Source organism: Lynx canadensis, chromosome A1, assembly GCF_007474595.2.
Source record: "Lynx canadensis isolate LIC74 chromosome A1, mLynCan4.pri.v2, whole genome shotgun sequence".
NCBI classification, from domain to species: domain Eukaryota; kingdom Metazoa; phylum Chordata; class Mammalia; order Carnivora; family Felidae; genus Lynx; species Lynx canadensis.
The window spans coordinates 3,843,853-3,870,456 of record NC_044303.2 but is presented as its reverse complement, the minus strand read 5'-3'; the positions used below and the strand labels follow the sequence as shown (position 1 = coordinate 3,870,456).

General features: G+C 41.8%; 1 protein-coding gene across 2 annotated transcripts in view; it reads right to left on the bottom strand.

The window, feature by feature from the left end:
- SGCG (sarcoglycan gamma) overlaps positions 1 to 26,604 on the bottom strand; it is a 127,031-nt gene that overhangs the window by 11,051 nt on the left and 89,376 nt on the right. For both annotated transcript variants that reach the window (XM_030307794.1, XM_030307799.2), the window contains exons 5-6: positions 20,050 to 20,169; positions 8,137 to 8,209 (exon numbers count right to left, since the gene is read on the bottom strand). In XM_030307794.1, the coding sequence (XP_030163654.1) occupies positions 8,137 to 8,209; positions 20,050 to 20,169 (193 nt within the window). The remainder of the gene's footprint in view (positions 1 to 8,136; positions 8,210 to 20,049; positions 20,170 to 26,604) is intronic.

Below are 26,604 nucleotides of genomic sequence, written 5' to 3'. Positions count from 1 at the left end.
ACGGCCATTCAACACAAAATAGAAAATGGTATTTATTTGCTTTATAAAACACGTATTCACATCGTCTTCATGGGGGAACACCGGGGGCATCTGCATTCAGACTGGGAAAAGGCAAGGGTTACGCTACGCCCACTGCTTTCTCACGTGGCGCTAACAGTGCTGGGACATGGGATGAGATATCAGAAACCAATCAGAGAAACAGAGTTGGAAAAGAAGGCGCAATATAGTATATTTATCTGCAGATGATAGGACAGCGTACCTGAAAACCCTAACGAGCCAACAAAAAACTGACTCAAAGAATAAAAAGTTTGGTAAGGTTGTTTATACAAAATTATCACACGGCAATCAGTAGCTTTCATATCTACAGTGGTAACTTGTTAGGGGATATAATCGCGACAAAGGTGAGCTTAGGGGTAAACTTTTTAAAAGAAAATCTTTATTTCTGAGAGACAGAGAGAGTGAGCGAGCAGGGGAGGGGCAGAGAGAGGGAGACAGAGAGTCTGAAGGTGGCTTTGAGCTTACAGCAGAGAGCCAGATGTGGGGCTTGAACTCACGAACTGAGGTCATGACCCGAGCCGAAGTTGGATACTCAACTGAGCCACCCGGGTGCCGAGCTTAGCAGTAAACTTCCAAGAAATGTGAAAAACATACATAAGGAAAACTTCTAAGTATTCCTGAAAGGGCAAAAATGGATTTCAACAAATGGAAAGACATCCCATGTTTTTCGGGTAAATAATGACATAAAGATGTCAGTTTTCCCCGAGTTAATTTATGAATTTAAGATAATCCTAACAAAAGAATATGCTTTTCTTGAACTAGATAAGTTAATGCTCAAGTTTGGAAAAATAAGCGAGAACTGGCAGAGAAATATTGAAAGCTACAAGGGTATGTGTGCATGTGTGTGACAGAGAGAGAGAGAAAAAGAGAGAGAGAGAGAGAGAGAGAGAGAGAGAGAGACTAGTCCTACCAGACATTAAACTATATTTTATAGGGGCACGTGCATGGCTCAGCTGGTTAAGCATCCGAGTCTTGGTTTCGGCTCAGGTCATGATCTCATGGTTTGCGGGTTCGAGCCCCATATCAGGCTCCGTGCTGCCCGTATGGATCCTACTTGGGATTCTCTCTCTCCTTCTCTCTGCTTCTCCCCAACTCAAAATAAATAAATAAACTTAATAAAATAAAATAAAATAAACTTTATACCCTATTTAACAAGGTTGGGACTAGGACCTGAACAGGAAGACTAGGGGAACAGAACAGAAAATACACAAACAGACCCGCGTGCATAGGGAAATTTAATAGATGATAAAGGTTTTATTTCAAATCGTAGTGACAAAGGTAGAATTTCTAATAGATAATCTAGTTGTTGGCTCCAGTGGCTGGATGACTGGAAAAGATAAAGTTAGACCCACACTTCACACCTGACACCTGATCCAGGAATAAACTCTAAAGGCATCAGGGATCTAAAATGTATCGTAATGTGAAAGGCAAAACCAGACAAGAAACATGCCTGACTTCCTCTTTCTGTAAGGAAAGTTTCAAATTATGTCTTAAAATCCAGATGTAATGAATGAAATTATAAATAAATTTGAGTGTATAAACATTAAAAATAGAACGTTAACAGGAAAAATGTTAATATTCAGAATATTTTATATTATACTTTAATCCCTACAAATCCACTAAAATTTTGTTTTAATGTTTATTTTGAGAGAGAGAGAGAGAGAGAGAGAGAGAGAGACGGAGCATGAGCAGGGGAGGGTCAGAGAGAGAGAGAGAGAGGGAGGGAGGGAGACACAGAATCCCAAGCAGCCTCCAGACTCTGAGCTGTCAGCACAAAGCCCGACGCGGGGCTCAAACCCATGAACTATGAGATCCTGACCTGAGCCGAAGCTGGACGCTTAACCGACTGAGACACCCAGGCGCCCCTCTACAAATCCATTTTAAAGAGTCATTAAAGAAGCAAAGGAGATGGAAGGCAGTTCCAGGAGAAGCAGCCTTAAATAAAAAGGGAACGATTTATAAGATCTGAAGAGAAGGTTGAGTATTTAAATAACAAAATAAAAATGTGAAAGATGCTGCACCACACTAGTCCCTAGGGAAATGAAAAGTAAAATAACACAAGATAACATGAAACAGATCATCAAGTCTGACAGTGCAAAACACAGGTAAAAAGGTGAGGAAAGACAGACCCTTACACTGCTCGCGGAGCAAGAAATCGGATCAGGCACTTTGAGAGGCACACTGGCCAGGTTTGGCAAAGTTCCGTATGTTCACATCCCAAACCCACGCTTTGTAAAACTTGGCAGAATAGACAACTCAGAGCAGGGCTCTCCGTCCTAAAAGATATCCGAAAAACTACGCACCCGTTACACGGTTTTAAGTTAACGTTGTGTTTTTCGTAAGTTTAAGTATTTGCAAAAGATATCATTTCTGCATATTATACACACCGTCATTTTGAAATAACACTCATCACTTTACAGTGTATTTGATGGAAAGTAAAAGTCACGGAGATTCGATATCGACCTCCTTTGGGTTACAATTCAATATGCTAAGATTTTTTTTTTTTCCTTAAATTGTCCAGCTGTGACTGGGAGCTCGTTCATTTGGCTCCTGGGTCTTCTTGACGTACCCTCGCTGTTTTGATTTTTGAGCACAGCTTATTCACTGGCACTGCAAAATGTTCCAAATTCATCTGACATTCGCTGCCCCCGTCCTAGAATGAGCCATTTCTTCAAAGAACCCTGATTTCTTTTATTGCAGAATGAGATGAGGAACCAACTGCTGGGTGACACGGAATTTAATTACCTGATCGCTCACTTCTCGAATTTCTATTCTGTTATTTTTCAAATCTGCCATTTTCATACGACTGTGACATTGCCTAACCTTGATTCAAAATTTTGTTCTCTTTGAGGGCACCTGGGTGGCTCAGTCGGTGTGGCATCCGACTCCGGCTCAGGTCATGATCTTGTGGTTTGTGAATTCCCCCGATGGGCTCTCCGCTCTCAGCACAGAGCCCCCTTCAGATCCTGTCTCCCTCTCTCTCTGACCTCCCCCGTCTGTTCTCTCAAAACTAAAAATAAACATTAAAAAAATTTTTTTAAAAGAATACATTTTTTTCTCTTTGAGCCTTTTATTCATATCTTTTAAAAATCTCTCACTTTGCTCTCTTACTTAGAGTTTCAGGAGGTAACTTGTAGTGGCTGCTAATTCTCTGTCTTTGCATTATTATTATTATTATTGTAGTAAATGCATCTTCAGCAATGACTGTCTTCCATAGGTGTTTTTATGTCATGGGTAATGGGATACTTTCTTCAAAGTAGTTGGACTTCAGTGCAGTTTTTAACATTAATTTTCCAGCTCTGAGATCTTATGAGGTAGTGTGGATATAGTCCTCCTGTCTTGGCCAAGCAAAGGCCTGTAGTTCCTGATTTCTTTTGGGTCACCCAACCCAGGGCCCAAGTCGCAGCATCTTTAGACTACCAGGCAAATTTTCTACAGTAACTTCTCTGGGAGACCAGAGTGTACAGGGCGTCTCAGCCTGAGCATTTCACACACACTAGGCTGTGGCTTGGCATCCCGTCCCATAATACATTAAGGTCCCGGCCCCCCATCTCTACGGGATCCTGATTCTCTAGCAGTACATTAGCTCAGCTCTGACAATGAATTTCCTCTTTGTTACTGAGACCTAAGGATGAGCTTGTCTCGCTTTCTAGCTGAACAATGTTTATAAGTCTACAGTATAGATTTATAAGTATTTATTTCCTTCCTCCCTCCCTCTCCCCTTCCTTGCCTTCCTTCCTATTTATTTATTTATTTAGAAGTAAACTCGTATTTACAAGTGTTTGAAACAGGAGCAAATGTTTCCGCGTCCTCTCCTTTTACTTTACCTAATGAAGACACACCTGTATTACTGGCCAGGTGCTTGGCATCGTTTCCGGCAATTTACAAATAGTCACTTAGTCAGTTGCCATCACATCCCTATTGGGTTGCAGAGTTTACCCTGTGATGTTAATGTTTCCCGATTCCTTAAGTTTCAGTTCAAATGCTTCCTTCCCTGTGACGTCATCTCAGATAACCCCGGGAGGATTTTGAGCTTTTTCTCCTATGCCCTCACTATATTTTGGACTTTCATCGGAGCAAGGAACTATACTGTTCTAACTTGTTTGCCCATTTCACTTCCCAACAGACTTTAAAATCATGAAGAGCAGGATCCATGCCTTTTATCAGTGCAGAACTAGCATCTACCCTGGCACAAAAACACGTCTGGTACGTTTTTGCTCAATTTTTAAAAAAACAATGAATTCTGGGGCGCCTGGGTGGCCCGGTCGGTTAAGCGGCCGACTTCGGCTCAGGTCATGATCTTGCGGTTCGTGAGTTCGAGCCCCGCGTCGGGCTCTGGGCTGACGGCTCGGAGCCTGGAGCCTGCTTCTGATTCTGTGTCTCCCTCTCTCTCTGCCCCTCCCCCGTTCATGCTCTGTCTCCCTCTGTCCCAAAAATAAATAAAAAAACGTTGAAAAAAAAATTAAAAAAAAATAAAATAAAAAATAAACAAACATTAAAAAAACAAAATAAGCGGGGCGCCTGGGTGGCACAGTCGGTTAAGCGTCCGACTTCAGCCAGGTCAGGATCTCGCGGTCCGGGAGTTCGAGCCCCGCGTCGGGCTCTGGGCTGATGGCTCAGAGCCTGGAGCCTGCTTCCGATTCTGTGTCTCCCTCTCTCTCTGCCCCTCCCCCGTTCATGCTCTGTCTCTCTCTGTCCCAAAAATAAATAAACATTAAAAATATTTTTTAAAAAAAGGGAGAAAGAAAAAAAGAAAGGCAATTAGAAGCCTCTGTAAAACCCAAAAACTATTGAAAAAATTATGCTTCTGAATATAAAGGAAAATAAAAAGTTGCATGACATTGAACAGTTGATGGCATATAAAAAGAAAAAGATGGAGAGAAGAATAAAGAGCATATATTTGGGGGCGCCTGGTTGGCTCAGTCGGTTAAGCGGCCGACTTCAGCTCAGGTCATGATCTCACGGCCCGTGAGTTCGAGCCCCGCGTCGGGCTCTGTGCTGACAGCTCAGAGCCTGGAGCCTGTTTCCGATTCTGTGTCTCCCTCTCTCTCTGCCCCTCCCCTGTTCATGCTCTGTCTCTCTCTGTCCCCCCAAAAATAAATAAACGTTGAAAAAAAATTTAAAAAAAAAACAATGAATTACATCACATATGAATGAACAGCAAGTCAAAATGAAGGCAGCATGTCAGAGTTCATACTGTCCTTGTGACTGATTTTGCTATAAGAAATGCAAATCTAGGGGCGCCTGGGTGGCGCAGTCGGTTAAGCGTCCGACTTCAGCCAGGTCACGATCTCGCGGTCCGCGAGTTCGAGCCCCGCGTCAGGCTCTGGGCTGACGGCTCAGAGCCTGGAGCCTGTTTCCGATTCTGTGTCTCCCTCTCTCTCTGCCCCTCCCCCGTTCATGCTCTGTCTCTCTCTGTCCCAAAAATAAATAAACGTTGAAAAAAAAAAAAAATTAAAAAAAAAAAATTAAAAAAAAAAAAAAAAAAGAAATGCAAATCTAGTTTAAATACAAATTAATTATCTTTTTTCTTAAATAGTAATTGTCACCCTTCTCTGACTATCATTTGAGCAAATATCAAAATTTAAATTTGTGATATTTACACATGTATATTTCAGAGATATATTTGCAAATGCATTATGATCGCAACCCTACAAAATCCACATTCTTTCCTTTCAGGATATTCTAGAATCATTTTCACTGTACTTGGGCCAAGAATAGTAATGGTACTGGACTCAGAAAGAAAAAGTGGGAGGTTTATAGTAAGGATTTACAGAAGAAAATACGACTATCATATAATCGATTAGTGGAGTCTGGCTGTAAATCAAAGGATAAACCACTCAGGGGTCCACTTAGCTGGTGGAGACAATATAGTCAATGCACGTGGGCTTTGGGGTCAGAGCTGAATTTGGATGATCTTTTGGACACTCTTTAATCTTTGCTTAGAACACGCTACTGTCTTGATCTCAGTCTTTCTGTTTTATAAAATGGGGATGAAGCTGATAATTTTTAGGGTCGAGTTGATGATTAAATGAGATAAACTTTGAGACAGCATGGAGCACAGATGCGTGACATTCAGGACATGTTAGCTGATACCTTCTAGCTTCACCCCATTCCTCCAGGAATTCTTACAAGTTCGTTATTTCCTCAGTCAATTTGGTTATAATGCCTGGGTTATGTGACGTCCCGCAGTATGTCACGTTTCAGAAAGCAAGAGGATACTTGTCTGCCATTTCTTTTTTAGCAAGGGTCTGCTGTAGGACAGGCAGATTTATATCCTGATGGACAACATAGGATGAATGGTTTAATTTCAAGCGCTGTATCTTTTAAAACAGTGACATTTAGTTCAAAAAGGAGTTTGGTATGATTTTATAATTTCAAAATGGTTTTAATGGGATTATGTTTTAAAGATATTGCATCACTTTTGTATCCTAGAAAAGTAAAATTTCTTCTTTCCTAACTATAATAATTCTGTAATATTGATCTTATGACCCTTTATCAAAATTAATGAAATTGTTCTCTAACGTAATTAGAGTCACAATTTATTTTCATGCTGCAAATGTTCTCTAAGTGGGTAAGATAAATTAAACTCTCACTTGCTTTTGACTAATATTTAATTAGACATTAAAGATAAGAGAAATGCTTAATTTCCTTTTATTCCATTTAGTGTGATTATTCACTTGGTATAATACTGATAATAAAAGTGATTATGTGTCTTCAACTTCCAGTTTACAAAATACTCTTAACCTAACAGCTTATTAAATCTTTCCCAGAATCCTTCGAGATATGTATTACTACCAGCATTTTATAAATGAGAAAAAATAGTTTCCAAAGGTTAGTTTGGCCAAGGTCACAAGGCTTCTCGGTGTAAAGCCGGGACTGTACTTTATTTCTTCTATGATACATAATATATTAGGATGTTAATTGTTCTGCCTTTATTTCAAGTTCAAATGATTTTGCTATAAGAAATGCAAATCTAGTTTAAATACAAATTAATTACCTTTTTACTTAAATAGTAATTGTCACCCTTCTATGACTATCATTTGAGCAAATATCAAAATTTAAATTTGTGATATTTACACGTGTGTATTTCAGAGATATATTTGAATATAATTTTGAGCGATGCCTTAGACTTTAGACATTTGTTTTAAAAAATAGTATTTGGGGGTGCCTGGGTTAAACTGGGTGCTCAGTAGGTTAAACATCTGAATCTTGACCTCGGCTCAGGTCATGATCTCCTGTTCATGAGTTCAAGCCCCGCATTGGGCTCTGCGCTGGCATCATGGAGCCTGCTTGGGATTTTGTCTTTCCCTCTCTCTGCCCCTCCCCTGCTCGTGTGCGCACTCTCTCTCTCTCTCTCTCTCTCTCTCTCAAAATAAATAAACTTTAAAAATAACTCAATAAAAAAAGTGCTTTGATTTTTTATAAAATACAAATATAATATTGGAACAAATGTCATCGGTAGTGCAGTGATAAAGTGAAATACACATAGGCACACGGAGACCCTGTATGAAGAATCCCTTTGCATCTGGAACTGGGTGACTGTATATCTTCTGACATTAGGTAAAGATACACATTGTTGAGGACGTTATCCTAAGTGAAAGGGCCAGTCACAATGTACAAATACTGTATGATTCCGCTTGCATGAGGTGCCTAGAGGCATAAAATTCATGGAGACAGAAGGTGGGATGGTGGTTTCCAGGGTTGGTGGCGGGTGAGAATAGGGAGGAGTTTACCCGCCACAGAGTATCAGTTTTGCGAAATGAAAAGAATTCTGGAGATGGGTGGTGGCGATGTTGGTACAAGAGTGCGAATGTACTTAATACTTTCGAACCGCACACTTAAAAGTGGTTAAGGTGGTAAGTTTTCTGTTGGGGGCGGATTAAGCATAGGGAATCTGTAGCACTTTTTAGTGTCCTTGGATTTTAGTAAGTTGCCACTAGCTGGTAAGTGGAACATGATGAGAATAAAGACGGTGAACGGAATAAGGCAGATGCTGGTAATAACGGCTAAAATATTATTCCAGCACATATCCAGGTACCTTCCATAAAAGAGTTTAAATGTGAACAGAATTCTTACCTCAGGTCCTGAAATGGGTCGGCTCTGACGAGTGGGGTCTCCACTGAATGTTCAAAAAGGGCGCCTTCAGGCCCTAAACAAAACCAGAGATGCAACTTTGTACAGAAGTCAGATAAACAGCATCGAGGAAATGAAACATTTAGTTTATATACTAAAGCACAAGTGGACTTTGACCTTGTTGCTGAATCTGTGCAGATGGAAGCAAGAAACTGCAACTAATATACAGGAACTAATGTATAGACTGTTAACTTTTCCAGTGAGCTGAAATTATTCTCAGAGGGCACTCTTTTACAAGGAACTACAACTTGAAGGGTATAACAATTACTTTCTAATATAACCACTTACTCATATTACAATGATGTGTGGTTACTGTAATGGACATAAGTACAAGGCAGGCATAAAGCCTATCAACTGATATGTATTATCTTTAATTTCTGCATCACTGAAATTGTCGATGCACAAATTATAGGACCTTACTTCTGTTATTACTATTTGGCCTCAAAGTAGTATTCCTCAGGACCTATTTGCATACATTACACTAGATGTTTTGTAAATGGTTTCGTAAAGTAACTCTCAGTAAATCTCTGTTAATTTTCAGTGTAACTACGTTTCCCTTAGGTATGCATTCATATGAAGTATTCCCAACCAAGATGATATAAAAATGTATCATTGGTGTAACATCTGTTTCTTGTGGAAAATAGGACATATTATTTAGGGTCATATAATCTAATTTAAACTGGGAAAAAAAGCTCCACTATAAAATATCATTATATAAACAATGCATTTAAATAACTCTGTAGAGTATGATCCTGTATAACCATTTGTGTAAGGGAAGCATAGTAATTTAAAAAGCCTAGTCTTCGGGCGCCTGGGTGGCTCAGTCGGTTGGGAGTCCGACTTCGGCTCAGGTCATGATCTCGCGGTCCGTGAGTTCGAGCCCCGCATCGGGCTCTGGGCTGACAGCTCAGAGCCTGGAGCCTGTTTCAGATTCTGTGTCTCCCTCGCTCTCTGACCTTCCCCCATTCATGCTCTGTCTCTCTCTGTCTCAAAAATGAATAAACGTTAAAAAAAAAATTTTATTAAAAAAAGCCTAGTCTTACAATGCTAACTTTTTTTTTTTTTTTTTTTTTTTTTTTAAAGAATGTATCACTAAGATTAGATGTAATAAATGGTCTGGTCATTTCCACTAGAAAATGTCAATAGTTTGGATGACTCCATTTTTCTCTCCTGGAACACAGAATAATTTATGATGAATGGATATTCATATGAAGATCTGTAGTAAGACTGTGGTATAAGAGGAGTTGGAATGGTGGTGAAGAGTTCACAGAACCCACACTCTGGAGTTCATGGACATAACCCAACACTGATGGGGAAATTGCTCTAGGCTGCCCCATCCTTCCCTACCCGTGGCTACTGTAGGTTCCTTCGGTTCAGAAATACAGACGTATTTCAGTAAGAATACTACTGCCCGAACAGTGGATGATATACGCCTAGACACCAGTTAGGTTTTTATGTCTACCCTGATAACTATTTATTAAGATTGATTCCACATGTGCACTGAGTATTTATGGACTGAAATGAGCTTTACAAGTGGTGCAAAAACAAGAAAGATTTCCACTGGCTTCATAGCCAGACTCCCACATGGTGTCCCTACTGCCTCCGGTCCATTCTATCCTGCCACCAGTGCCAACGGCCTTTTGCCTTAATACTCCAAAGAAAATGCCTGGTAAGATAATAATGACCTCCATGATGACATATTCAATGACAGTTTCCATCCTCATCTTTCCTCGACCCAAATTCTGGGAACACAGTCTCTCTTGGCATCGAGAAAATGGCTCCTGCGACGTTTCTCCCACCACACTCTCTGCCTTTTCACACTGTCCTCTGCTGGCTATGCTTCCTTTATCCGGCAGGCCCCAATGTTGGTATCTCTCAGAACTCACTTGGCCGATGATGCCCTCATTTCTATCTCTGGTCAAGACTGGAACTCTGAGCACTAAATAGCTCACATATCCAAGAGCTGACTTGGCATATCCATTTGGCTGTTTCAGACATACCATACATTTATGCATCTAAAACATTAATTGTCTAGTCTTTGTTTTGAAAATGTATTTTCCTCCTCAGCCTTCTTCAGTATCTAGAGAATAATGCCATCATCCAGAAACAAATATAATCTTTTGATCTTTGATTCCCTCTCTTAATACCTGCCACCCATTTGATCTATTGGCACATCTTTGTATGTCAGTTCTTAATTTGGAGTCATTACTGTCCTTCAGTGGCCAATGCTGCCACCTAGCCGGGTCACCAGCATCTACTGCCTGTACAGTTGACATCCTCCTAAATGGTCTTACTGTTTCCTCTCTTTCCTCCAAATAATCTATTTTCCCTTGTAATAGGTTATACTGATCTTAAAATGTATAGATCAAAAAGCACCGTTTGAAACAATTCAATGTCTTTGCACTGCATTAAAAACAAATCCGAAGTCCTTATAATGGCCAACAAGTACTTGCATGAACTGGTTTCTCTGTATCTCGCCTTACACCAGGCTTGTTTCAGACTGAAATTCCATATGATTAAAATATAAAAATCATGAAATAATATCACACAGATAAGCCCAAATAGAACAGTTATCCAAACAAATGTTGATTAAAATATAAAAATCATGAAATAATATCACACAGATAAGCCCAAATAGAACAGTTATCAAAACAAATGTAAAGGTTTTATTTATTTTAATTTTTAACGTTATTTATTATTAAGAGAGTATGAGCGAGGAGGGGCAGAGAGAAAGGGAGACACAGAATCCGAAGCAGGCTCCAGGCTCCGAGCTGTCAGCACAGAGTCCGACACGGGGCTCGAACTCACAAACCGCGAGATCATGACCTGAGCCGAAGTCGGACGCCCAACTGACTGAGCCACGCAGGTGCCGCAAAATGTAAATGTTTAATACTCCTCATTAAAGACCAAAGTCTAGGGTCTTCTGGGTGGCTCAGTTGGTTGAGTGTCCAACTCTTGATTTTGGCTGAGTTTTTGATCCCAGGGTCACGACTGAGCCCTGAGTCGGGCTCCGCACTGAGCATGAAGCCTGCTTGGGATTCTCTTTCCCTGTCCCTCTGCCCCCTCCCCTGCTTAGGTGCTCGCTCTCTCTCTCTAAAGCAAAAATAAAAACAAATAACCCCCCTCCCCCCCCCCCAAAAAAAAACACAAGGTCTATTCGAATGGGTTAAAAAAATAAATTTCAGCTAAATGCCACTTTCAAGAGAAACGTAAGTCATTTAATAGGAGGATTTAGGTTGGAAGGGTAATTTAAAGAGGTCATCAACTTCCTACAGTTTAGAGAAGTCATTGCACAGGGAAGTGATGTTTAGCACTGATGGAATCATTCTGTGATTAAAAGGGGAATATCAACACATCTAAGAGAAGCAAAGCGGGAGCAGAAATTATTGGACCACTGAATTAATCAACCTGCAGACTTCTCATGTAAGATAATACATGTCCTTATCACTTAACCCAGATTTAACTGGGTCTTTTGTTCTTTTCAGCTGAAAGATTGTCAACTGATGGGCCAGGTTATCCGATGTCCACAGAGCTTCATTACCAAGTGTTTGGAGATCTTTGGTTATGTTCTTAAAGGATATGGTGATCTATTAGCATCTTGTAGATAATCTGTCTTCATGTCTTTTCAAGGGACCTGGACTTATCACCTTTGTTTACGTCCACTTTTTCGGTTGTTGAAATCTTATTCTCCAGATCCTCAGTGGCTTTGTGAGTGACTGCAGTGTTTCTCCACCATCACTTCTGACTTCATGGAATCCTGCTTAGCCACAACAGGTGCAAGGAAACTGAACTGGCTTATCACTGACTCTTGCTGTCCTCAAGGGAAATTGGATACCATTACACGACCCTGTTTTTCTTACTAAATGTTGGGGAATGGGCCCAGCCAAGCAGATCACGGCCAAGGAATCAAAGTAGATTTTTTGCCAGAAGTGAGTTCTGGCAACAGCCTAATAAAGCGTTTTTTTGAGATGAACTTTCGATGCTGCTCCAGTAATATGTTCTATAACTGGGTTAACGAAAGGGCATGCTGACTTTGGTCACTTGGTGACCAGTTCTATTTTTAGGGGGAAAAAATAAGACTGTTTAAAGGCCGTGATCAGTTTCAAACTGAGTTCATGAGATTATTTAATCTCCTCCATAAATCTGATTTAAAAACAATTCTTCAGTTCCCCAGCTGACTATAGCCTAAATGGAAATTGCTTAACACAGAACATTGTGTAAATGTAATGGTAAAACATCTTAATTTGATACATTTATATATTGTAAGATGACTGGCATTGTAGTGATAATTAGCATCTCTATCATGGTACCCAGTCGTCCTTTCTTTTTAGTGACTGTGATAACCAAGTTCTAGTCTCTTAGCAGTTTCGATGATTAAACACAATAATGTTTTCTATGCTCATTCCAGTCTGTATCAGACTCTGGGGTTTATTGACTACTTGTTGCCAGTTGGTACACTTACGCAACATCTGTCCTCTCCCCCACCCCCTGGCAACTATGGTTTTATTCTTGGTTGTTACGAGTTTTGCTTTTTTTTAGACTCCACATAGGACATCAGACAGTTGTTTTCCTCTGTCTTATCTCACTTAGCGTAATGCGTTCAAGGTCTGTGTTGTTGCAAACGGTAGGATGTCCTTTCTCATGACTGAATAATACCCTATCGTATGTATACGCCGCATCCTCTTTATCCATTCATCTGTTGACGGGCACTTAAGTTGTTTCCGTATCTTGGCTACTGTGAATACTGCTGCAGTAAATATGGGAGCGCCTTCATGTCTTCAATATCCTCCTTTCATTTCCTTAGGGTGTATACCCAGAAGGAGGATTGCTGCATCATATAGATACATGTTGAGTTTTTTGAGGACCCTCCATACTGTTTTCGACAGTGGTTGAGACAATTTCCATTCCCACCCACAGGGTACTCCGTTTTCTCCACATCCTCACCGATACGTGTTAGCTCTTATTTTCTTGATGAGAGCCATTCTAACAGGTATGACGTGATATTGCCTTACGGTTTTGATTTGCATTTCCCGGATGAGTATTTACGTTGAACATTTTTTCACGTACCTGTTGGACATTTGAATGTCTTCTTGGAAAAATGTCTATTGAGTTTCTTTGCCCATTTTAAAATCTTTTTTTGTTTGTTTGTTTTTGAGTTGTGAGTTTTTTGTTGTTCTTGCTCTTATTGCTTTGTAGGAGTTATGCACTTGAACATTTTATCGTTGAGTTCTTATATATTTCAGATATGAACCCCTCCTCCGATATACGGTTTGCAAAAATTTCTCCCATTCTGTATGTTGGCTTTTCATTTTGGTAATATTTTATTTTGCTGTGCAGAAGCTTTCAGCTTTGTACGGTCCCTCCTGTTGAGTTTTTCTTTTGTCTGTTTGTGCTTTTGGTGTCACATCCAAACAATCTTTGCCAAGACCAATGTCGAGGAGCATCTTCTCGAAGTTTTCTCCAAGGAGGTTTAGGGCACCACGTCTGATGTTCAAGTCTTGGATCCATTTTGAGTTAGATTTTGTGAGCGGTGTAAGACAGAGATCAAATTGTTTTGTACATGTTTATCCAGTTTTCCCAACACCATTTGTTGAGGGGACTATCCTTTCCCCACTGGGTGTTCTTGGCTCCCTTGCTGAATATTAATTGAGGGCATATGTGGGGGGTTAATTCTGGGCTCTCAATCTATTCCATTGGTCTATAGGTCTATTTTTATGCCAGTACCATACTGTTTTTATTACTATAGCTTTGTAGTACAGTTTTTAATCAGGAAATGTGATACCTCTAGTCCCTCTGCCCCCCCCCCCCCCACCTCAGGATTGCTTTGGCTATTAGGGGTCTTTTGTGGTTCCAAGTTTTAGGACTGTTTTTTTTGTATTTCTGTGAAGAGGGCCATTGGCATATTGGTGGGCATGCTGTTGAATCTACAGATGGATTTGGATAGTATAGACTTCTCCACATTATTGATTCTTTTGATTCATGAATATGGGATGTCTTTCCATTGGTTTGTGTCTTCTTCAGTCTTCAACAAAGTCTTGTAACTTGCATTGTACAGATCATTTACTTCCTTGGCTAAATTTATTCATAACAAACTATTTTATTGTTTTCGATGCTACTGTGAATGGGATGGTTTTCTCTACGTCTTTTTCAGATGTTTCATCGTCAGTGTATAGAGATGCAACTGATTTCTGTATGTTGATTTTACATCTTAAAACTTTACTGAAATTGCTGCTTAGTTCCAGCAGCTTTTTTGGTTGAATCCTTAGAAGATTCTCTACATAAAAAGTCGTATCTTCTGCAAATGGAATCTGCTTAAGAATTAAAGAGGTTTCACTTTATTCTTGGAGTACTGAAGACAAAGGCAATGGAAAGAAACCATTTCTTTACGCAAGAGTCAAGATCAGGATTTAGCACCAGTCAGATATTTGGAGTGTACTACGTTAAATCAAGAACCACTTGATCTCTCCTCTTTAATCCCATGCTTTGGGCAGTCATGCAAGAGACCAGGAGAGAGAAAAGTGAAGCAAAGCGTTTAATTTTCTTTCCCAGTCCCCAGAGTGAAATTGGCTCTGTCTCTCCCATCAGCCCTCTTTCCTTGGCTCTCGGCCGCTGCTGCTTCTGCTCCAGAAAACTCCAAAGGCTACCTGGAGTGGATCCATTTAAAGCAGGACCAAACTTTTATAGTAAGTAGTGGAAGGAAGCTTTCGTGGAAATTGATCTTTAAAAATCAATGTTTATAAAAACATGCTTATTGCATTTTGTATTTAACAAAACTTAGTTCTAACTGTAACAACTATGAATTCACAGAAAATAAACACAGAATAACTCAGGTTTTGTCCTGCGGTGCACTTTTTCCAACACAGTTGGAATTATATGATGGCTGTATGAATTTTCTATTTCTGTGTCACAAATTGTGACAAACTTCACCGCTTAGCACAGTAACCACTTGTTAGCTTACAGTCCTTCGGTCGGAAGTCCTACCCAGTGGGCTTGGTTGGATTTTATGCTCAAGGCATCACGAGGGCAAAGTCAAGGAGTCAGCCACGCAGGGCTCTTTTCTGGAGTCTCCGGGCAAGAATCTTGTTCCAAGCCCAGTCAGGCTGTTGGCAGAAGAGAGTTCCACGTGGTTTTAGGGGCGAGGCCCTATTTTCCCACTGTCAGCCTAGCACCTAAGACTCTAGAAGGTGCCACACTTCCTGTCACATGGCCCTCTCCGCCTTCACATAGCAACAGAGAACGCTTCTAGCACTTCAAATTCTCTGGTTTCCCTGTATACCACCAGTCACGGAAGACTCTCTGCTTATAAAGAACCCATGTGATTAGAGTAGGCCACTGAGAATGGATCCTCAGATAGACGGACTCCGTTTTGCCACAGAAATAACATAATCACGGGAGCGATATCTTATCATATTCACAGCTTCCTTCCACGCTCAGAGGTGAGGGAATTTTACAAGGGCAAGGTCGCTGGGGGTCTCATTCTTAGAATTTTGCCTACCACAGCGACGCAACATGACATTGTTCACAAGGTTTACAGAGGCAGTAAAACCATCGTGACGGTCAAACCGATGGCACTGCCACGCTTCCCAAAGGTGAATAATGTCATCTTTTGACCATCAGTAACATTGTTGATCTTTGGAGTACCCGCCAGGTCACCTTCTCGGTCCACTTTCACTTCTTCAGCGGCCGGCAAGTCTGACTTCCCAGGTCTTCTTTTGTTACTGGTTTTGTCAGTGGCCCCAGTATTTCTGTACCACTTTTGACTTCTGGAGCCCTGCATCTTTTGCAAGAGTCACAACCGAATTTCACGACCAATCTGTCTCTGCCTCGTGGCGCTCTGTCCGCTGTCCTCCAGTCAGTGGAAGACCCGGGGTAGATGTGCGGCTGCATGCGTCGCGAAGTGCGGACAGGTGAGACACGAGCCAGGTCACACAGCTGTTCCGTGAGCGGCCGGGACTGGAACTCGGTCTGGCTCTCAGAGTGTCATCCACTCTTATTTTTAACGATCGTCTATGAATAGCCCTTCACGCTCTACGCTCTGTTCCGAACGATGAATCCTACTTTTTCTTCCTGACAAACCTCTAGACGTTTCTCTAGGACCGCCTCAAATCCCTCTTTCCTTGAGAAACCCTGTCCGACCTACCCTTTGTCTCTTCCCATCACACTCTGGCACAACTGACGTCCTTGTCCAGGCTGCTCCTGTAGCCCTTGACCCAAACATCTATTACAATCCTTAGCAGACTGTGTCCAACCAATTAATTTGTGGTAACAGCTCTCCGGTTAAAATATAAACGTCATGTGAAAGGAAGTGTGTCTTAATTATTTTGTGCCGTAGGCATTTAGCTTCATCTCTAGCTGGCAATACACAGGAAGGCAACGTGAACGTAAGTCCAGAGAAACGGCGTAGGGTTAAGTCAGACAGGTGGTCCTCAACCGGAGGTGATTTGGCAACGCCGTCATCCTTCCGAGAAGTTTTGGCGATGTCTGGAGACGTTTTGGTTATCATAACTCCCAGGGAAAGAATGCTGCTGGATTGATGGCCGAAGGTCAGGGACGCTGCTGAATACACTGCATTGCACAGATACCCCCACATGTACCAAAGATACTATCCGGCCCAAAACGTCAGTGGCGTTGAGGCTGAGAAAGTTTAAGTTATATGACACAGAGAGGGAATCAGACCTTAGAAAAAAACAAGGAGAGAAGTCAGAATTGTACGACTCCTTGCATTGCTTTAACTGCAAATTTAGGGAAGCTAAGAACATACTGAAAAGCTGAGAAGAGTCAAGGTCTGGGTCGAAATGTCACTGTTCATGCAGTCACCACTCCTGGCTGCCCTGGTGAGGAGAACTCCGTATTGTTTTGAAGGCGTAATGACAAGGAGAGTATTCAGAAATGACAGGTACAGCATATTTGCCCCAATCGGTTTCACTGGGGAGCAGAGGGGCTTAGAAGAAAACTATACGAGACAAAAAGAATTACGAAAAGGAAGAAGAACGTAACTTATCTTTAAAAAGGCTAACTTAAAGGCGCCTGAGTGGGTCGGTGGGTTAAGCGTCTGACTCCCGGTTTCAGCTCAGGTCACGATCTCACAGTCTGTGGGATCGAATCCCACATCAGGGTCTGTGCGGGCAGCGTGGGGCCTGCTTGGGATTCTCGCTCTCCGCCCCTCCTGTGTGTGCGAACTCCCCCCCCCCCCCCCCCCCCAAATAATAAAAAGAAATTAAAAAGTAAATAGGAAGGCTAGCTTAAATGTGCGTGCCAGAGGCAGCATCTATCTGGTGCCAACAGGTTTTTCCCACTGACTCCGGTCAGGTTAGTGTAGGGGGTGGTTCTCAGCCTGTGGTCCCTGGAACAGCAGCATCACCCGACGACTCACAGGAAATGCAGATTGTCACGTCCCGTTCCACACCTGCTGAATCGGAAACTGGGGGAATGAAGCCCAACAATATATATTTTAATAAGCCCTCCAGGCGATTGATACATACACGCAGGTAATAAATAATACAGGTGCTCATCGATTTTTTTCACCCCTGCCACCAAAACTGACACCAAGGCCTGGAAGGAGTCCTACGCTAAGAGAAATCTCACTTAAGGGATGCCCTGTGTAGGATGGCTTGGGTTTGAAGCAACCTCTCCTGTTGTTTAGGCTGTTTTCCCTACAGATGTCATTGCCCTGCAGTGCCATAATACTTTATCAAGACCTCTGCTGCCCTCTGTATATACCGATCCGCTTAATTTAGCAATGTTAGTGTGGTGGGGATCATCAACCCACTTTTAAAAATGAGGAAACAGCCAAAAGAGATCAACTCGCCTGAGGTTATGTGGCTAGTAATTGCTGAGCCAGGAACAGACTCTAGATCTAAAAAGCCAATACGCTTTGTACTAGCAACAGTAGAGTTCGTTTTCTTTTCTTTTTTTTTTTTTTTTTGAAGTTTATTTATTTATTTTTGAGGGGAGGGGAGGGTCTTTTGAGGGTAGGGCAGAGGAGGGGCGGGAATCCCAAGCAGGCTTCCCACTGTCAGCCTGGAGCCTGACACAGGGCTTGAACTCATGAACTAGGAGATCGCGACCTGAGTCAAAATCAAGAGTCAGACACTCAACTGATTGAGCCACCCAGCACCCCTGAGATAGATTTCTGATGACCGAGGCACTCGGGCTTTCTAGCCATTTCTTTATTAGGAAACAATCAATGTCCTTTAAATAGATTTCCTAATGTCCTTTATTTTAGTAAGAAAACCACAGACCCTATTATTGCCTTAGTATATGCTGCAACATAGGTATGGTTCTTGTAGTTTGTTTTGTGAGGAGTTACACACTACGTAAGACTGTATACTAGGGTTGAGTCTTCAGATCAGCTTTCTAGGTGTGCGGGATGGCTTAGTGTCGGTCTGGGTGCGTTTCATGGACGCGAGACACAAAAAGCTTCCATGCTGTTCTGCCATCTTGGCGGCCTCCTGAGTCTCTTCTTAAGACAGTTTTCATTTATGAGTCTTGGTAATAATGTGTGAGAGAATAAGGTTGCCATTGTTTTCCAGGATAGTACAGAAAAGTGCTGGGATGAATTTAACTACTGCCCTTCTCATTACATTTTTATAGAAGCTCAGCAGGTAAATTTCACACACGTTCTGGACACTTTTTTTCACAAAATTGCTTTTTGTCAGTCCTAAAAGTGATTCTTATAAGAATCCCACCCAATCTTTATTTCCAAGGGAGACAATTTTTTGTAGCAATAGAAGGACTCCATGTGCTTGATACAATGCGAATAAAAGAAACTCTGGAGAAGGTTCTTTTGCAAAACCATACGGAAAAGAGATACTTGAATATCATACAGATGACAGAGGAATTTATAAGTCTTCGGGTTACCCTAATTGGAAAGAGATAAAGGGTAACAATATGGTGGAAGAAAAGAGTAAGTGAAGATTTACGAGGAGGATTTCATTCTTCCAGGAGAGTATCAAGAATTAAAAAAGCAAACATTACGAAGAAGAGTCAACAAATTCAACTACTTTTTCTTACCTGCCTGACAATTTCCAGAGTAAACTTGCCAAAAGTAAAATATGCTTTTGTGGAAGTGTATTCTATGGGATTTTGTTTTTCTCAAGAGTTCCTACGTATAAATGGATAAAGAAAATGTGATATTTATATACGCAATGGAATATAACTCAGCCATAAAAAAGAAGGAAATCTTGCCATTGGCAACAATATGGATGGACCATGAGGGAATTATGCTAAGTGAAGTCAGTCAGAGAAAGACAAATACTGTGTGATCTTACGTACATGTAGAATCTAAAAAAAGAAACCAGACTCATAGATACAGAGAATATACTGATGGTTGTCAGAGGCAGGAGATGGGGTTAGGCAAAATGGGTGAAGGGCGTCAAAAGGGACAAACTCCTAGTTATAAAATATCCCTAAGTCCTAGGGATATGATGTACAGCATGGTGACTAGAGTTAACAATGCCGTATTGGATATTTGAAAGTTGCTAAGAGAATAGATCTTGAACCTAACACAACACGAATCACTGAATTCTACTACCAATATTGTACTACATGGTGACTGACTAAAAGTTTTTAAAAAATAAACAGATAAAGAGCACTACATTAAAGAACCTATATTCACACACACACACACACACACACACACACACAGAAACATTGTATGTTAACTACACTGCAATGAAAATAAAAAAGTAAAAGTTCTTGTCACTAGAAAAAAACTTCCGTGTGGTGATCGACATTAACCACACTTACCGGGGGACCATTTCACAATATATACAGATATCAAATCATTATGTTGTTCACCTGAAACTAATGTTATCTATGAATTGTATCTCAATTAAGGAAAAAGTTATCACACACCTGTTACTCGAAGTTTATCTGTACCAACCACAACTTCCTTTTCATCGACAGTAAAGAGTGGCTTGCCATCCTTGGAGTTGATCTGGAAGTGTTGACTCTGGACCTCTACCATTTTGGGACCTGCACGATTCATTAAAACAGTTTATTATGAAGTGTTTACGTAGTGTCAAAATCTCTTTTTACACAGGCCACATCACCCAGCAATACCAAATTACTAAATATATAAAATCTGTTACCAACAGTATTTTTTAAAAATTTTGCGATTAAACTTTTTTTTTTTTTTTATTTTTTTTTTTTAATTTTTTTTTTTTCAACGTTTATTTATTTTTGGGACAGAGAGAGACAGAGCATGAACGGGGGAGGGGCAGAGAGAGAGGGAGACACAGAATCGGAAACAAGCTCCAGGCTCTGAGCCATCAGCCCAGAGCCTGACGCGGGGCTCGAACTCCCGGACCGCGAGATCGTGACCTGGCTGAAGTCGGACGCTTAACCGACTGCGCCACCCAGGTGCCCCGCGATTAAACTTTTTACGTTCTGAGCCTAAATCTATGATATTATTAAAATTAATTTATGTCGAATACATGCTAATCTACAAAGCACAAATTATGGAGGTGCTGAATCACTCACTAGGTTGTACACCTGACCCAAAGGTAGCCCTGTTTGTCAACTATACTCAAATTAAAAAAAAAAATTAAAAAGAACAAGAAAGCGTTAATCTATGCCACATAAAAGACTAAATCATTTAAAAGTGAAGTTTTTCAAGTTAAAACTAGCCAAAAATAACATAATTTGTCTACTCAGCTTATGTAAATTTGTAATCTTTTGAGTATTAGCCAACTAAGGATTTTGTATTCTGAAACGTGAGGTTTGCGAAAGACCATTTTTATCTAATGTTTACTTTTGAGAGCGTGAGTGGGGGAAGGGCAGAGAGAGGGGGACAGAGGATCCAAAGCGGGCTCTGCACTGACAGCAGCCAGCCCAACGCGGGGCTCAAACTCAGGAACCACAAGATCATGACCTGAGCCAAAGTTGGACGCTCAACCGACTGAGCCACCCAGGCGCCCCATGAATGACCATTTTAAGAGTGGCTCACTTTCAAAGCATAAGAGACTCTTAAAAACTGAGAATAAACTGAGGGTTGATGGGGGGTGGGAGGGAGGGGAGGGTGGGTGAAGGGTATGGAGGAGGGCACCTTTTGGGATGAGCACTGGGTGTTGTATGGAAACCAATTTGACAATAAATTTCATATTTAAAATAAAATAAAATAAAATAAAATAAAATAAAATAAAATAAATAAATTTGAAATCTAAAACAGAAAAAAAAAAAAAGAATGGCTGACTTTAATGGCCAAAGCCAGCCCAGAAGATGAATCCTACTCAGATTCTCTTATGGCGTTTTTGTCATCTTCTTCACTCCCTCCTTCTTTGTATTTCAGTGACAACAGCAACACTTTCCTGTCCCAGTTTCATCTTATGTGAGCTGTGGACTCACTGCTTTAGACTCCCTTTAGACTCACAAGGTTTGGTGAGTGTTCCCACGTGCCCGGGGACTGGGGATGCTGTGCCCTCAAGAGCATATGCGACCTTGTTCCATTTCCCTTGCCCACACTCAGGCATTCACCATTTTATGTCTCTTAATTCTTTGTGTTTCCAATCTTTCTAACCCTGGAGCATAACGGATTAATCTCTCCAGAACACAGCTCCGAGCATTCGCTCAAGGAACTACACGCGTTCCCTAATTCTTTTGTAGGTTTGCTTTATATTCTTATCTGGGAGAGTAAATGTACTGAGAAAATGGATATCTTACAGTCTTTGAGTGTGTGTTCCTGTATCACTCCCACTACTCATTAAAGTTGAGGGATACCTAACTAGAAATTAAATAGAAGCTCTTCAGTGAATACATTAAACAGTTTTGGATATGGTCACCAACATATTCTTACGTTATTTCATTAATCAATACTGCAAAAGCCTTCATTTACCTATGTCTGTGTGTATGTGTAGGACAGTTATAAAGTGGACCACATTTCTCTATTTTTCCTCTATGTCTTAATCTTCTTTCTCTTAAGGAAACCTGACTTTATTTTTTGGATAGTGGCCTGTATTTTTGCTCATCTGCACTTTCACCCAGACTCAGTCACTCAGGGATTCAGTGGCACCATTTATCTCTTCTGGATCACGGATATACCTTAGACATTTATCATGTAAGTACTGATTTGCATTAAATGATGAATATTAAGTTATCTGAATTTAAAATTGAAAGGGGGAAAAAAACCTGGAATAATTTCTCCAGTAAGACTTCACCGTTTAGCTTATTGGAGACTCATATAACAGTTCTAGGGGGCTTGATTAAGTAAAAAGGGTTAAACGACATGATTTTTTTTTTTCTGTAACCATTGTTTCATATATGGTGACGAAATGTTCAACGAGTTTAGTTGCATAATTTTCATGAGTAGGGAAACCATATAAACCCTTACTCGAGTCAAAGTAAATGCAGGGGCGCCTGGGTGGCTCAGTCAGTTAAGCGTCTGACTTCGGCTCGGGTCATGATCCCATGTTTTCTGAGTTTAAGCCCCGCATCAGACTCTGCACTGACAGTGTGGAGCCTATTTGGAGTTCTCTCTCTCTCTCTCTCTCTCTCTCTCTCAAAAATAAAGAAACAAACTTAAGAAAAAGAAAATGCAAAAATATGACTCTTGATCATAGGGTCATGAGTTGGAGCCCCACGTTGGGTGTAGAGATTACTAAAAAAAAAATAATAATAATAATAAACTTTAAAAAATGTAAAAAACTGAGTGTACCACTCAGCACATATTTATGGCATGTTTTTTTATGTTCAAGGTTTTGTGCTAAGAACCTTGGATATATAAACAAGTGGGATATAGCTCACAACTTAGTGCACTGAAAAGCAAAGCATATAAACCTAGTTTCAGGACAATTTGGTAAGCGCTATGATACAAGCATGGGCCGTGTTTAATGAGAACCCGGAATCCATGGTCTGTCCTTGTGGGTCAGGAATGGCACCCTGGGGAAATGATGTCTGAGCTGACCTTGAAGAAACACTTTCCATTTCCCTGATGAAGAGAGAATGAGGCATGCCAGGTAGAGGGAAATACTAGAGGAAAGGCTCAGAAGTGAATAGAATTCCGTCTTCATTTTATTGAAAACAAGGAGATACCGAATGTTAACTTTAAACACGTTTCCACTTCAGAAAACATCATTCCCTAGCCCATAACCACAGGGATAATCATCTCTTAAAATAACTGAGTTTCTGGGGCGCCTGGGTGGCGCAGTCGGTTAAGCGTCCGACTTCAGCCAGGTCACGATCTCGCGGTCCGTGAGTTCGAGCCCCGCATCGGGCTCTGGGCTGATGGCTCGGAGCCTGGAGCCTGTTTCCGATTCTGTGTCTCCCTCTCTCTCTGCCCCTCCCCCGTTCATGCTCTGTCTCTCTCTGTCCCAAAAATAAATAAACGTTGAAAAAAAAAATTTAAAATAACTGAGTTTCTAATTAATCTTTTAGATTTTATTAACATTCTACTTGTGTTTATGAACCTCGCTGGACACTGATTACAGCCAAGCAAATAATCTTCTTCTGCAGTGGAGCTAAGAGATGAAATTCAAACTCTACCTTGGTGGTAAAAAAAAACAAGAGCTATCTGGTAAAGGAAAATTTTTAACGAGCGGCTTTGGTACAAAGAAGGAAATGAAAAATGAAAGAAATAAATAAAGGACGGTGTTAGGACCTGACTAATGAAGTTTGTGAAATCGGCCGAAGGGTTTTCTCCGGTGAAGATACAACCAAGTTTTTCCTGACACACAGAATCCCTGACAGCTTTCATTGCATGTGTGATTCCCTCCTCACCCCTCTGCCTCAGTCCCGGCCCCCCAGCCTCTTCCCGGGCAGCCGGCCAGGGAGCCAGTCTATTTCGGCCTTATGCTTCCTCTATTTCTTTTGCCCACAAATGAGCAAACACATGTATCTTTCCTTCTAGCCCTTTCCTACTTCCATGAAGGGTAGCCTACAGTAGGTAAGCTTCTGCACTTTACTTTTATCGCTTACAAATATGCCCTGGGAGTTACTCCGAATCAATTCATAGGCGTCTTCCCTATTCTTTTTAACAGACGCATGGTATTCACGCGGATGCACTGTGGTTATTCAACAGTTCACCCGTACATCTGGATATTTAAGTAGTTTTTGATGTTTCTTTCAAAATGTTTATTTTTGGGAGAGAGGGCGAGCGCGCGCATGCTATTGGGGGAGGGGCAGAGAGAGAGGAAGACAGAGGATCCAAAGCGGGCTCTGGGCTGTCAGCACAGAGCCCAGTGCGGGGCTCAAACCCATGAGCCGAAGTCAGGGTGAGCCACCCAGGCGCCCCTGCCCCTTTGTCTTTTTTTTGTGGGACCAGAAAGTGGGTTCATTTAGGTTTTCTTCCGAACCTACTGTTTCTGGTTTGTCTTTCCAGCCACTGTAGTTGCCGGTTTTGTCTCCTCTTTAGACTTGGGTTCTTATGAAAACGTTCGCTATCCTTAAGTGGGCATCACTTGTCTCTGGGCCCACTGGTGGTATTTCAGTACACTTAATTTTGGGGTTTCCTGGGGGAAGTCCTATTTGTTCCTCAGTTGGAGAAAAATCCAGGTGGAGTTTCTGGAAGTCTTTCCGGGTTAGAATCTGCCTAGTGCTGAAGGCACAAGTTTTGGATTTCCCCTCTGAGAGCGTGCCGGTCAGATTCTTGGCAAATGCTTGCTGTTCTACAGGGAAGAGTGGTCCGTGTCAACCCATTCACCATCGACATCCTCCCCTCCCTGAGACCGGCACTTCCCCACCCATCCGTCATTCTCTTCCTCTTCTTTTGAATTCTAGAATGTCCGCTTCTGAGATGTAATCTAGCATCAAATTCTCCGTATTCTTGCACTCGTGCTTCTATCGAGGCCTCCGTAGGCCCACTCCAGGATTTCTTCTGCAACATCTGCGGATATGGTGCTCAGGAGAGCTGAACCAAAGTTCCAGACGATGCCATCACAGTTTTCTTTTTGTGTGTTTTACACAAGGCCAGATCTCGGAGGGGTCTCAGTCATAGCCAGAGGACAAGTTGCTGTCTTGGAATAGTGTTGATTACTACCGTCATGAGTTCCCTAGACCTTTGGTCAATTACAAACTTGTTGGCCTCAGCTTTGAGCAATGATGGCACGCTTGGGCAGCAAACAGAAGGCTCTTGGTTATTTCTCTTCGACGGGGCTGCAGAAACCCCTGCCCAAAGGAGCGAAGCTAAAGAGAAAAAGTGCATGAATTCCCACCAGTCTGGAGAAAAGGTCCCTGAGCATCACCCTTACTTCAAATCTCTTGCCAGAACTTGCTGTGTGCTTTAGTAATTTATTTGCTAACCGGGGGGGGGGGGGGGGGTCACTAATCGAGTGGCTGAAATGTGAAACATGTCTGTCACTGTCCTGCTTTGGTCTCTCGAGTATATTCTTATATCCACAGCCTGTTGTGACCCTGTGCTGTGTTTGGAGCGTCTCTTCCCTGGGGCGTGCTGCACCGGAAGGTCCCCTGTCTTCAGGTTTGCAGTCACTGTCCTCTGTCTCTTTTTCCCTGGGGAAGGATTGCAAAGCAGCAATATCTAGGTAACCTCAGAGATGTGAACATGCAGCTGGGATCACACTGGTATTTTTTTTTTTTTTTTTTTTTAATTTTTGGGACAGAGAGAGACAGAGCATGAACGGGGGAGGGGCAGAGAGAGAGGGAGACACAGAATCGGAAACAGGCTCCAGGCTCCGAGCCATCAGCCCAGAGCCCGACGCGGGGCTCGAACTCACGGACCGCGAGATCGTGACCTGGCTGAAGTCGGACGCTTAACCGACTGCGCCACCCAGGCGCCCCAACACTGGTATTTTTGACCTCACTTCTGATGTTTCTTCTGCTGAGTCCAATCATTACACCCAAAGATATCTCGGCTGCAGGTGCACTGCTGTTCCTTAACAGAGGGTCCATGAAACTCTGCAATACTACATTCACTTTATCCTTGTGTTTTACGTTTCTATTCTTGACATTAGTCACGCTCTGGGTATACAAAGGCTTTTGCAGAAGCTTACCATGGCTATGCATAAGTTCCAAGAACCCGAACCAACTTAATGGGTTAATGAGATTCTTACTTCTCAGCTTTGCTATTCGAACACCTGGCTCTAAGACAGTGTGATTGTGACAGAGGACATCTTTCAGCACCCAGGAAAATGATTTGGGTGTCTGCGTGATGGTGACCAAATTGAGCCGTAAACATTACCAGCCTCCCCAGTGGGTTTATTTGGTTGTTGGCTGAAAATCCCCAGTTGGATTGGTAGTGACCATAACTCTAGAGAAATCGCAGGGCAGAGAGGCCAGTGGCCCTGCTTGATCAAACTCTATACCGACTGCCAGTTGCCAGAAAGCTGGTGGTTCCCCAGGAACCACTGGCTGCAGCCCGGCTCGGTCCTCAGAAAACCCGCACTGCCGAATCCGACCAGCCCTCCCGTGTAAACTTTTTTAAGCTAACCAGAACTCGTCTCTGTTATTTGAAATCAAAAG